This window comes from Hyperolius riggenbachi, chromosome 3 (assembly GCF_040937935.1).
Source record: "Hyperolius riggenbachi isolate aHypRig1 chromosome 3, aHypRig1.pri, whole genome shotgun sequence".
NCBI lineage: Eukaryota > Metazoa > Chordata > Amphibia > Anura > Hyperoliidae > Hyperolius > Hyperolius riggenbachi.
This window is the reverse complement of record NC_090648.1, coordinates 38077008-38088975: the sequence shown is the minus strand read 5'-3', so window position 1 is coordinate 38088975 and position 11968 is coordinate 38077008. Positions and strand designations below refer to the sequence as shown.

The following is an 11968-nucleotide window of genomic DNA, read 5'->3' as shown; positions in this document are numbered from 1 at the left end:
TTTTGAGGACATCCCTTCTAATATTTGGACTTTGAATGGGGGAGGGATATACATGGATACCATAGTGAAGATTTGACCTTCTAAATTGCACTTTATAATTACGTAATTACCTTTGGGATCAGTGATGGCTGTCAGAATTTGGCCAGGAAAGGATTTACTTATAAGCATAGCAGTGCCCCTGGAGAATGAGGAGAAATGTGCAAGGTAGTATTTGGCTATCCATGTTTTTTTTAGGCCACCTTCATTTTTGGTTTCCCTCCTTGTACTTCTCGCTAAGCGGAAGTACAAGGGGGATGCGGAAATCTTTCCGGGCAGAAGAACTGAAGCCTCACGGGTGAGCGCTTCAGTTTTTCTGCGGGGGACAGGGATCGGTGATTGTGAACAATGTTCCCTTTCACTGATCCCAGGGCTACCGGGGGACACCACGCGGGCACGGGGGCGCGCCCGCGATCGCGCCCAGAAGCGCGCGAAGCGCGGGAGCGCTGGAAGGCAGCCGCCCAGACGTGAGCTTCACATCCGGGCGGCACAAATGGTTAAAATACAGAGTGTGGTTTGTAAACTGCAAATATTAGAGAATGATGCAATGTTATAAAAAAAAGCTGCATAACTGAAAATAAAAATATGAGACTCTTTTATGTGCTACTAATGTTCTATTAAGTATCCGTACTACACATAAAATTCATTATATCAAAAACAAGTTTTTTGTTTTTTGTTTTTTTTGCTACAGTGTCATTTTGATATCATGGAAAAGTCTGTTGTCAATCAGTTACAACTTCTAAAGTTTCTCCATCTATTTCCACAATATATGGAATGCCTCTAATTCCCTGTTCCACTTTATGTACATGTGTATAAAATGAAAATGTATATGGCTTACATCTGAACATGGCCACATGCCTGCCTACATTGGCCGGCCAAAGTGGGAACTGGCCACACGTCTTGTTTTGGCAATGACAAATACAACCATTACATAGATTTGTTTTATTTGCTGTGTTCAGATTTGACTTTGACCGCTTCTGGACGGCGGTGATTAAAATCTACGCCCTGTTTGGGGGCTGTTATTCCTGCAAACCGTCACGTGTTCTTGCTGCTCTCATCGCTCCCGCCGCTGTCTCCCTACCGAAGTTCACTTGCCCTGCTGTCGGTATGATGGCAGAGCTCTGTGAGTCGGTCACAAGTCAATTTTATTGGCTCCTGACCCTGTCATTAATGTGAACCAATCCCATTGGCTTACATTGATCACACGGTTAGGAGCCAATGAAAGCGGCTCTTGACTTGCTCCCAGAGCTCTGCTGTCATAGAGATGGCAGAGTGGGTGGCCTGAGGCAACGTGTGTGTGCCATGTATGGTGATATCAGTGATTCAGAGTGGCGATTCATCAGGAGGAGCCTGTGTATGTTATATACTGTGTATAAATATATATATATTATATATTATAGAGCAGAAGCATAATGGTCTCAATTCACTAAGCATTACCACATTCGGTAATGCAGAAAACTGATTTCATCGATCACCTTGCCAAATGCCAAATCACTAAATCTATTACCACACCGAAGAGTAAAATTACCGAGGTAAATTACTGACTTGTGCAGAAGAAAGAAATTGAAGTTCACAAAGATTAAAGCTATTGGAAAATCAAATAAAAGTGTTCGGTATTTACCTCTAGCTCTGACCAGCTAATGAAATTTTGGGGAAAAAAGTGTATAATACCGAATGCGGTATTTTACCAACCTAAATTATTTTACCAAACTGCCCTTAGCGAATTGAGGCCAATGTGCTTGTCTTTCTGTCCGTATTGCTGGTGCAGACATGACACCTCTTTCTTTTAAAATCAGATGGCCTGAATAGAGTTATGGCTGTACTGGTTGATGTTGAGACACGGCTGGATGAGGACGAGAAGGATGCTGGCGCTGATGCTGTATGGGTTTGATTCACTAACACTTAGCGCCGGAATGAACAGCCACTTAGTGCCCCCACAGTAGCTTTGCGTAGACTTACAGCATCAATGCGGCGCTTCGGGGACACCCGATGCACCGTTTTCATTGCACCGGGTGTGACATTTACAAGGCAGCGGGTGTGACGTACGTTATCTTTGCACCGCGCACTAATACCGGCCAGCCACGCTGTGCGTGATGTGGGTGGTCCTGTGAGCACAAACTACATAATGCTGTGGTTTGTGCCCACACATAGAGATGAGCGTAATGACCTAATTACGATTTCGCGAAATTTCGCGTAATTAGTGTAATTACGATTATGGCCGTAAGTACATAATCGTAATGAAGAAGGATTTCGCGAAATTTCGCGTAAGCGTAATTTTCGCGTAATTTTCGCATTACAGTCGTATCATGCCGTAATTCCGCATTAAACGCTACCGTAATTTCGCGTTAAACCGTAACGCTCCGTATAATATAAAAAAGCCGCCGACTTTAAGGGTTAATAGCAAAGCCCCCTTAAATGCTAAGAGCCTCAAATTTGGAGAATATATTAAGGAGATCAGGAGGAATAAGAGGAAATTTTTTTTTTTCAAAAAGACCTTATAGTTTTTGAGAAAATTGATGTTAAAGTTTCAAAGGAAAAATGTAAACATTTAAAAACCCGCCGACTTTAACAGTTAATAGCAAAGCCTGCTTAAAGTTTAGGAACACCAAATTCCCAGGGTATATTAAGGGGATCAGTGGGAATAAGAGGAAATTTTTTTTTTTCAAAAAGACCTTATAGTTTTTGAGAAAATCGATTTTTAAGTTTCAAGGGCGAAAATGTCTTTTAAATGCGGAAAATGTCAGTTTTTTTTGCACAGGTAACAATAGTGTATTATTTTCATAGATTCCCCCAAGTGGGAAGAGTTTTACTTACTTCGTTCTGAGTGTGGGAAATATAAAAAAAAACGACGTGGGGTCCCCCCTCCCATACCTCTTTAACCCCTTGTCCCCCATGCAGGCTGCGATAGCCAGAATGCGGAGCACCGGCCGCGTGGGGCTCCGCATCCTGACTATACCAGCCCGCATGGTCCATGGATTGGGGGGTCTCGGAAGGGGAGGGGCAGCCAAGCTTTCCCCTCCCCCTCCGAGCCCTTGTCCAATCCAAGGACAAGGGGCTCTTCTCCACCTCCGATGGGCGGTGGAGGTGGAGGCCGCGATTTCCTGGGCTGGAGGTTCATGGTGGAATCTGGGAGTCCCCTTTAAAAAGGGGTCCCCCAGATGCCCACCCCCCCTCCCAGGAGAAATGAGTATAGAGGTACTTGTACCCCTTACCCATTTCCTTTCAGAGTTAAAGTAAATAAACACACAGACATTTAGAAAAAGTATTTTAATTGAACAAAAAACATAACCACGAAAAAAGTCCTTTAATATTCTTAATTAACCATTAATACTTACCTGTCCCTTTAAATAAATGATCCCTCGCAATATCCTCGGAAATGTTCTATCAGTTACAATGTAACAAAGTTATTACAATGTAACAACTTTGTTACATTGTAACTACGCCGCACCCGACGTCACTCACCGCCGCCGCCGCGTCTGTGCTGCACAGATTCCCGACAGAGCTCTGAGCTATATAGCTCAGAGCTCTCTAAGCATCTTTGTATTTGGGCTCCAAGGAGCCCCATTGGTCCTTAGCAGACCAATGGGGTTCCTTCTGATTTAAAGGAACCCCATTGGTCTGCTAAGGACCAATGGGGCTCCTTGGAGCCCAAATACAAAGATGCTTAGAGAGCTCTGAGCTGTAGCTCAGAGCTCTGTCGGGTCCTGCAGCACAGACGCGGCGGCGGCGGAAATGTTCTATCAGTTACAATGTAACAAAGTTATTACAATGTAACAACTTTGTTACATTGTAACTATGCCGCAACCGACGTCACTCGCCCCCCCGCCGCCGCCGCGTCTGTGCTGCAGGACCCGACAGAGCTCTGAGCTATAGCTCAGAGCTCTCTAAGCATCTTTGTATTTGGGCTCCAAAGAGCCCCATTGGTCCTTAGCAGACCAATGGGGTTCCTTTAAATCAGAAGGAACCCCATTGGTCTGCTAAGGACCAATGGGGCTCCTTGGAGCCCAAATACAAAGATGCTTAGAGAGCTCTGAGCTATATAGCTCAGAGCTCTGTCGGGAATCTGTGCAGCACAGACGCGGCGGCGGCGGCGGCGGTGAGTGACGTCGGGTGCGGCGTAGTTACAATGTAACAAAGTTGTTACATTGTAATAACTTTGTTACATTGTAACTGATAGAACATTTCCGAGGATATTGCGAGGGATCATTTATTTAAAGGGACAGGTAAGTATTAATGGTTAATTAAGAATATTAAAGGACTTTTTTCGTGGTTATGTTTTTTGTTCAATTAAAATACTTTTTCTAAGTGTCTGTGTGTTTATTTACTTTAACTCTTAAAGGAAATGGGTAAGGGGTACAAGTACCTCTATACTCATTTCTCCTGGGAGGGGGGGTGGGCATCTGGGGGACCCCTTTTTAAAGGGGACTCCCAGATTCCACCATGAACCTCCCCCCCAGGAAATCGCGGCCTCCACCTCCACCGCCCATCGGAGGTGGAGAAGAGCCCCTTGTCCTTGGATTGGACAAGGGCTCGGAGGGGGAGGGGAAAGCTTAGCTGCCCCTCCCCTTCCGAGACCCCCCAATCCATGGACCATGCGGGCTGGTATAGTCAGGGTGCGGAGCCCCACGCGGCCGGTGCTCCGAATTCTGGCTATCCCAGCCTGCATGGGGGACAAGGGGTTAAAGAGGTCTGGGAGGGGGGACCCCACGTCGTTTTTTTTTTATATTTCCCACACTCAGAACGAAGTAAGTAAAACTCTTCCCACTTGGGGGAATCTATGAAAATAATACACTATTGTTACCTGTGCAAAAAAAACTGACATTTTCCGCATTTAAAAGACATTTTCGCCCTTGAAACTTAAAAATCGATTTTCTCAAAAACTATAAGGTCTTTTTGAAAAAAAAATTTTTCCTCTTATTCCCACTGATCCCCTTAATATAGCCTGGGAATTTGGTGTTCCTAAACTTTAAGCAGGCTTTGCTATTAACCGTTAAAGTCGGCGGGTTTTTAAATGTTTACATTTTTCCTTTGAAACTTTAACATCGATTTTCTCAAAAACTATAAGGTCTTTTTGAAAAAAAAATTGTTCCTCTTATTCCTCCTGATCTCCTTAATATATTCTTCAAATTTGAGGCTCTTAGCATTTAAGGGGGCTTTGCTATTAATCCTTAAAGTCGGCAGCTTTTTTATATTATACGGAGCGTTACGGTTTAACGCGAAATTACGGTAGCGTTTAATGCGAAATTACGGCATGAACGAAACGCGAAATTACGCGTTGAAAATTACGCTTACGGTATTTTCAATTACGATTTTAATGGCAATTACGCTACCGTAATTTCGCATCGTAATCGCAAATTTCGCATGCGTAATTTTAGTAATGCGAAATTACGAAAATTTCGGCTCAACTCTACCCACACACTGTTAAGGCCCCCTAACCGGCTTAGCGCCGGTTAGTGAATCGAGGCCTATGTGTTGTTGATGGTGTGTATGCAGTGCTTAATGACCTCTGCATCTGTCAGATCAAGGCTGTAGTGACTGGACCTCAGGATACCTGTTTCCTTTGATCAGTGTGTGTCTTGACTTTTACTGCACTCATAATCAGTATCCGGAATCAGTTCAATTACAAATGTCCATGGCTGGATTTACCATAAGGCACTGTAGGCAGGTGCCTACTGGCGCCTGATGATGGTAAGGTGGCTCCCTCCCCTCCCCGAGTGCCTCCCTTTTTTCTTCCCTATGCAGAGTCCTGTGCAGAGCCTATATAAGAGGTTACTCATCCAGCTCTCTACATTCCACTGACAAGATCTCTCTTCAGTTGGGGGCACCTCTAGCTACCTAATACTGAGGTTCCTCTAGCTACAGTGGGATGCAAAAGTTTGGGTGACCTTGTTAATTGTCATGATTTTCCTGTATAAATCGTTGGTTGTTGCGATAAAAAATGCCTGTTAAATATATCATATAGGAGACATACACAGTGATATTAGAGAAGTGAAATTAAGTTTATTGGATTTACAGACAGTGTGCAATAATTGTTTAAACAAAATTAGGCAGGTGCATAAATTTGGGCACCACAAAAAAAGAAATGAAATCAATACTTAGTAGATGCCCCTTTTGCAGAAATGACAGCCTCTAAAAGCTTTCTGTAGGTTCCAATGAGAGTCTGGATTCTGGTTGAAGGTATTTTGGACCATTCCTCTTTACAAAACATCTCTAGTTCATTCAGGTTTGATGGCTTCCAAGCATGGACAGCTCTCTTTAACTCACACCACAGATTTTCAGTTATATTCTGGTCTGGGGACTGTGATGGCCATTTCAGAACGTTGTACTTGTTCCTCTGCATGAATGCCTTAGTGGATTTTGAGCAGTTTTTAGGGTCGTTGTCTTGTTGAAAGATCCAGCCCGGCGCAGCTTCTGCTTTGTCACTGATTCCTGGACATTGGTCTCCAGAATCTGCTGATACTGAGAAGAATCCATGCGTCCCTCAACTTTGACAAGATTCCCAGTCCCTGCACTGGCCACACAGCCCCACAGCATGATGGAACCACCACCATATTTTACTGTAGGTAGCAGGTGTTTTTCTTGGGATGCTGTGTTGTTTTTGCTCCATGCATAATGCCCCTTGTTATGTCCAAATAACTCCATTTTAGTTTCATCAGTCTACAGCACCTTATTCTAAAATGAAGCTGTCTTGTCCAAATGTGCTTTAGCATACCTCAAGTTGCTCTGTTTGTGTTGTGGGCGGAGAAAAGGCTTCCTCTGCATCACTCTCGCATACAGCATCTCCTTGTGTAATGTACACTGCATGATTTAATGATTCACAGTGACTCCATCTGCAGCAAGATGATGTAGTAGGTCTTTGGTGCTGGTCTGTGGGTTGACTCTGACTGTTCTCACCATTCGTCACTGCCACTTGAAGCCTTAACTTGAACTGAGCCTGTGGCCTTCCATTTCCTCAATATGTTCCTAACTGTGGAAACAGACAGCTGAAATCTCTGAGACAGCTCTCTGTATCCTTTCCCTAAACCATGATGGTGAACAGTCTTGGTCTTCAGGTCATTTGAGAGTTGTTTTGAGACCCCCATGTTGCTACTCTTCAGAGAAAATTAAAACATGAGGGGAATCTTATAACTGACCCCCTTAAATACTCTTTCTCATAATCGGATTCCCCTATGTATGTAGGTCAAGGGTCATTGAGCTAACCAAGCCAATTTGAGTTCCAATAATTAGTTCTAAAGGTTTTGGAATCAATAAAATGACAACTGTGCCCAAATGTATGCACCTGCCTAATTGTATTCAAACAATTACTGCACACTTTCTGTAAATCCAATAAACTTCATTTCACTTCTCAAACATCACTGTGTGTGTCTCCTATATGATATATTTAACTGATATTTTTTATTGTAACAACCAACGATTTATACAAGAAAAACATGATGATTAACAAGGTTGCCCAAACTTTCACATCCCACTGTATTTATACTGGGAGGCACCTCTACTTACTTAATACTGAGATTCCTCTAGAAAACAAATACGTGGAGCACCTCTAGATACTTAATATTGCGAGTACTTCTGGCTACCTAATACCAATGGATACCTGTAGCTACCTATGACAGGCAAGGAAAGTAAGGGAGAAGTGACAGCTGGGCCCGCCAAAACATTTGCAGTGTGGTTTGGCAGGGGTTTGTAGGTTCATGGTGGGGGAAGTCTAGTACATATGTGCCTAGAGACTCCCGTAAGGTAAATACGGGGCTGCAGATGTCTGTTTCTGATGCCTTCATTGCCGACTTGTAAATAAGGAGAACTGTAATTAGCGAGTCGGTAGTAGCACCACCAGAGCCGGGACAAGGTCCTCCAGCACCCAAGGCTGAGACACCAAAATGCGCCCTCCATCCCTGCCACCACAGCCATCACACACTGATTGCTATTAGACTAAAAGGTGCCACAGGGCCCACAACCTCCCCAACACCTTAATATCTAGTTATCTGGCTTGCAGTCACTGCCATGTATCCCCTTTTCTTATTTCTTTCTGCTTCAAACACAATTAGGAATGACAGCTGAATGAATTCTGCGCCCCCTCCTACACTGCGCCCTGAGGCTGGAGCCTCTCCAGCCTATGCCTCGGCCCGGCCCTGAGCACCACTAGTGGAGAGTACTGGGACATGATGGGCTATGTGTGCAAGGGGCTTAAAACATGTTATAAGAAATGTTTTTGCAAAACCCTTTGGGGATAAAATGTTTTGTTTAGTACAAATCAGATGATTCACAATTTATAACTCTTATAACTTAGAATAACTTATAATTTATTCATACGTTAGTAGCTACCACCATGGGTATTTTTACATGTTAAAAGTGTGCTGTGCTTTATACTTTTAAGGTACCACCTCGAAAGCTTTCAACAGATCCAGGTCCTCATATTTGCCATTGAGGAAATTAACCATTCCGGGATATTACAAAACATAACTCTTGGGCTGCAGATCCATGACGCTTGCAATGTTCTCCAAGGAGTTCTACAAATAGTGACAGGAACCAGTAGGGCTATCCCTAACTACCGATGTCTCAGCAAGGTCCCTCTCAGTGGAATCATTGGAGCAGCACTCTCCACGCACTCTCTTCTAATGGCTCACATTTTGGGACTCTACAGATACCCTCAGGTGATCCATTGATTCTCATTTCCATCGATAGGCCAGCATTGCCTACGTGACTAGATACTTTATTTGTAACGCCAGTAGCACACAAAGAGTTTGATTTACTAATGCACTCATGTACACAAAAATTGTCATGTACAGATAGTGTACAGTAATTTCATCAGTGTTTACACAAGCAATGTAATGTGTGTGGTTTAACAGAGGCGCTCAGCATAGGTCTTGGATGCTATTAGCTTTATACTCCTGTCTCACTGCTCGATGAAGCAGTGTCATCCCTGTGAAACGCATTGCAACTAATGTGGAGTGTATAAATAAATCTTGCGTTATACCTTAACATGTTCCTTCTGTCATCCTTTGGAGTGGAAAAGGACCCACCCCCGCCACTTCCATGTTTTAAGAATTTTATATCTTTTTATCCTTTTTGTGCCACTGTTTACTCCGATATTGTAATGTGTGTGGTGCACATAGTGGAACACAGTAGCTATCTGTGTAACATTTTATACTAGCAATGCATGTGTTAGGCACATAATGTAAGTTGTGCTATGTGCGTAATGTGCATTATATTTTATAATGATTTATATCATAGTTAATGATAATATCATAGTTTAATGAGTTATATCATAGTTTAAAGCAAAATTGTCAGGCCCTTCGCCTACCCCCACCCTTAGCCTCTTTTAGCATCTTGTCAACCATGCAGTCCGTTATTGCCAAAGCTAGCCAGAATGGGGTTCCACCTGCAAAACAATACCAGGAAGCATGGTATGTATGCCCTGTTGTAATGCCCTGGTCAAGTCAAGGACTAGGTAGTGTAACGGGGTGCAAATGGTTACTCAACCAGGAGGAGTTCACCAGACACTGACCAACATGACTTTGGTTCAATTTGGATTCATGAATTCTAAATAGGTTAAAAGAATAAATACAGTAGTTAAAGAACCAGATAAATATGCAATAGAATAAATCAACAATTAATGACACTTTTCTTAGCTTTCTTCTTCTCTATCACAGCTGATCTAAACACACCTGTGGGTGAAAGAGGTTATTACACTGTATAAAACACTACATTCTTCTGCCTGTGAATTAAAAAGGGGTTAGCAACATACTTGTTCCACATTAACTCTTACTTGCAATATACCCCTGTATATTTGCACCTAGCAAAAGAGAATAGAACTCTTCTATGAACTTGTATAAATGGCTATAATAGCCTTGCCATAGAGCAGCCCACTGGCTCCATACCGTATCACTTCTCTGTCCCTTGCAGCCAAGTCCAAACTTGGGGCTTACTCTATATAACTACCGTATATTCCGGCTTATAAGACGACTGGGCGTATAAGATGACTCCCCAACTTTTTCAGTTAAAATATAGAGTTTGGGATATACTTGCCGTATAAGACTACCCCTCTTCCAACACACACCAAATTAAAATTTAAAAAAATCATACTGGTGCTGTACTGTATGTGGTACCCAGTATATAACAGTATATAGTCAATTGACTCTTTGGATTGGTCAACTCTCCCTCTCCCTGAGTGGATTGGTCAGCTCTCCCTGTTTATCCGAGCGGTATGGAAGAATAGATCGCGCTGTGCCCATAAAACACGCCTCTTTCACCCGTCTGGCCCCACCCTTGTATCCTATTTACCTCCCTCTCTGCCTATCAGAACTCACACATATGTGCCTGCGCCGCTTCACTACAGTCCTCAGCAGCGAGATCTGAGAGGCGGTAACAGGATAGGGCGTGTCACCCGGCATCAATGATACTCGGCGTATAAGACGACCCCCAACTTTTCAGAAGATTTTCAAGGGTTTAAAAGTAGTCTTATACGCAGGAATATACAGCATTTCCTTTGAGATTTATGGTTCCAGAAAATAAGTAAGACAACTCTGATGCTAGGTGTATATAATAGCTCTGACTCCACCGGGTATACATCAATCGTTGCAGGCCTGGGGCAAGTGGGGTGCGTTGAGCAACATATAAGCAGAAATAAATAAATAAAGATATGGTTTCCTTGGTAAATACCATCAAAATGGTGTCCAGACAGTATTAATCTTTGATGGAAGTGTTGTTACCAACCTCCAATTAATTATGACACTTGCTGCTTCTTGCTATTGTGCTCTCCTTTGTCACAGATGCAATAAATGGTTTTTCATATTCTCTCATAAATATGTTTTACTCCTACAGATACAGAAGGGTAGATCTCCAGTCACCAAATCTCTGTATGTCTTACACAGATTCCTGAATGTATTGCTCTTTCTAATTTAACTTTTGTAAGGTTTGCATTGCAAGCTTCTAGTCTTTCAGATTCTGGTCAAGCAAGGATGGAAGAGTTCATACCAAGGGGATTATAACTTTAATACAGCCAGCAACTAGTTCTAGAGGGGGGAAGTCTCAATTAGGGTAGCAACCTTCACTTAAGTGGTTCTGAGAGATCACCATTCATTTTACTTTACTGTATACTCCAGCATTAATTATTCAAGCAACAGCAGGGATATCATCTCTCTATCGGCAGAACCACAGTTACTCTTATAAGAATAAAAATAAAACACTGGTTAAGGCAACGTTTTCCTCATAAAGCGGGCCAGGGAATTTTTATCACTTCAGCAATAAGGAATGTTAATATGCAGCAGAAGCAGTGGCATAGCAATAGGGGGTGCAGAGGTAGCGACGGCATTGGGGCCCTTGGACCAGAGGGGGCCTGAAGGGCCCTCCCTCAAACACAATATTATCTCTCTATTGGTCCTGTGCTGGTAATAATCACTTCTATAGATGCTTTGAATAATAGTAATCATTAACAAACTGTCCCCCATCCCCTCCTTGCACCTCTAACACTGTGGTTGTCCTTGGCAGGTTTTGGTGCACTGTACATAGAGATGGCTCGAACCTCCGATTTTAGGTTTGCGACCCTCGAATGCGAATCACGCAATAGACCTCAATAGGGAGGCGAACTTTCAAAACTACAAACACTAATTATGGCCACAAAAGTGATGGAAAAGATGTTTCAAGGGGTCTAACACCTGGAGGGGGGCATGGTGGAGTGGGATACACACCAAAAGTCCCAGGGAAAATTACGAATTTGACGTACAGTATGGTTTTAAGGGCAGAAATCACCCTGCATTGCTAAATTGGAGGCATAAAGTGCTTTAAAACATCTTGGGTGTGTAGACATGGATCAGCAAGTAGTGTAAGTAGTGTACTGCTTCACACTGACAGACCAAACTCACTGTATAATGCACCACAAACAGCTGTTTGTGTAGTGATGGCTGTGCTGGACTGGTTTACGCACCATGGTGAG

The 11968-nt window shown here is 43.0% G+C and overlaps 1 protein-coding gene across 1 annotated transcript in view; it reads left to right on the top strand.

Moving 5' to 3' along the window:
• The first annotated feature begins 293 nt into the window (after nt 1-293).
• The window catches only part of LOC137562059 (extracellular calcium-sensing receptor-like), a 30258-nt gene continuing 18583 nt past the window's right edge, over nt 294-11968 (top strand). The window contains exons 1-3 of the mRNA XM_068273399.1: nt 294-334; nt 8411-8687; nt 10858-10917. Coding sequence (XP_068129500.1) covers nt 294-334; nt 8411-8687; nt 10858-10917 — 378 coding nt within the window. The remainder of the gene's footprint in view (nt 335-8410; nt 8688-10857; nt 10918-11968) is intronic.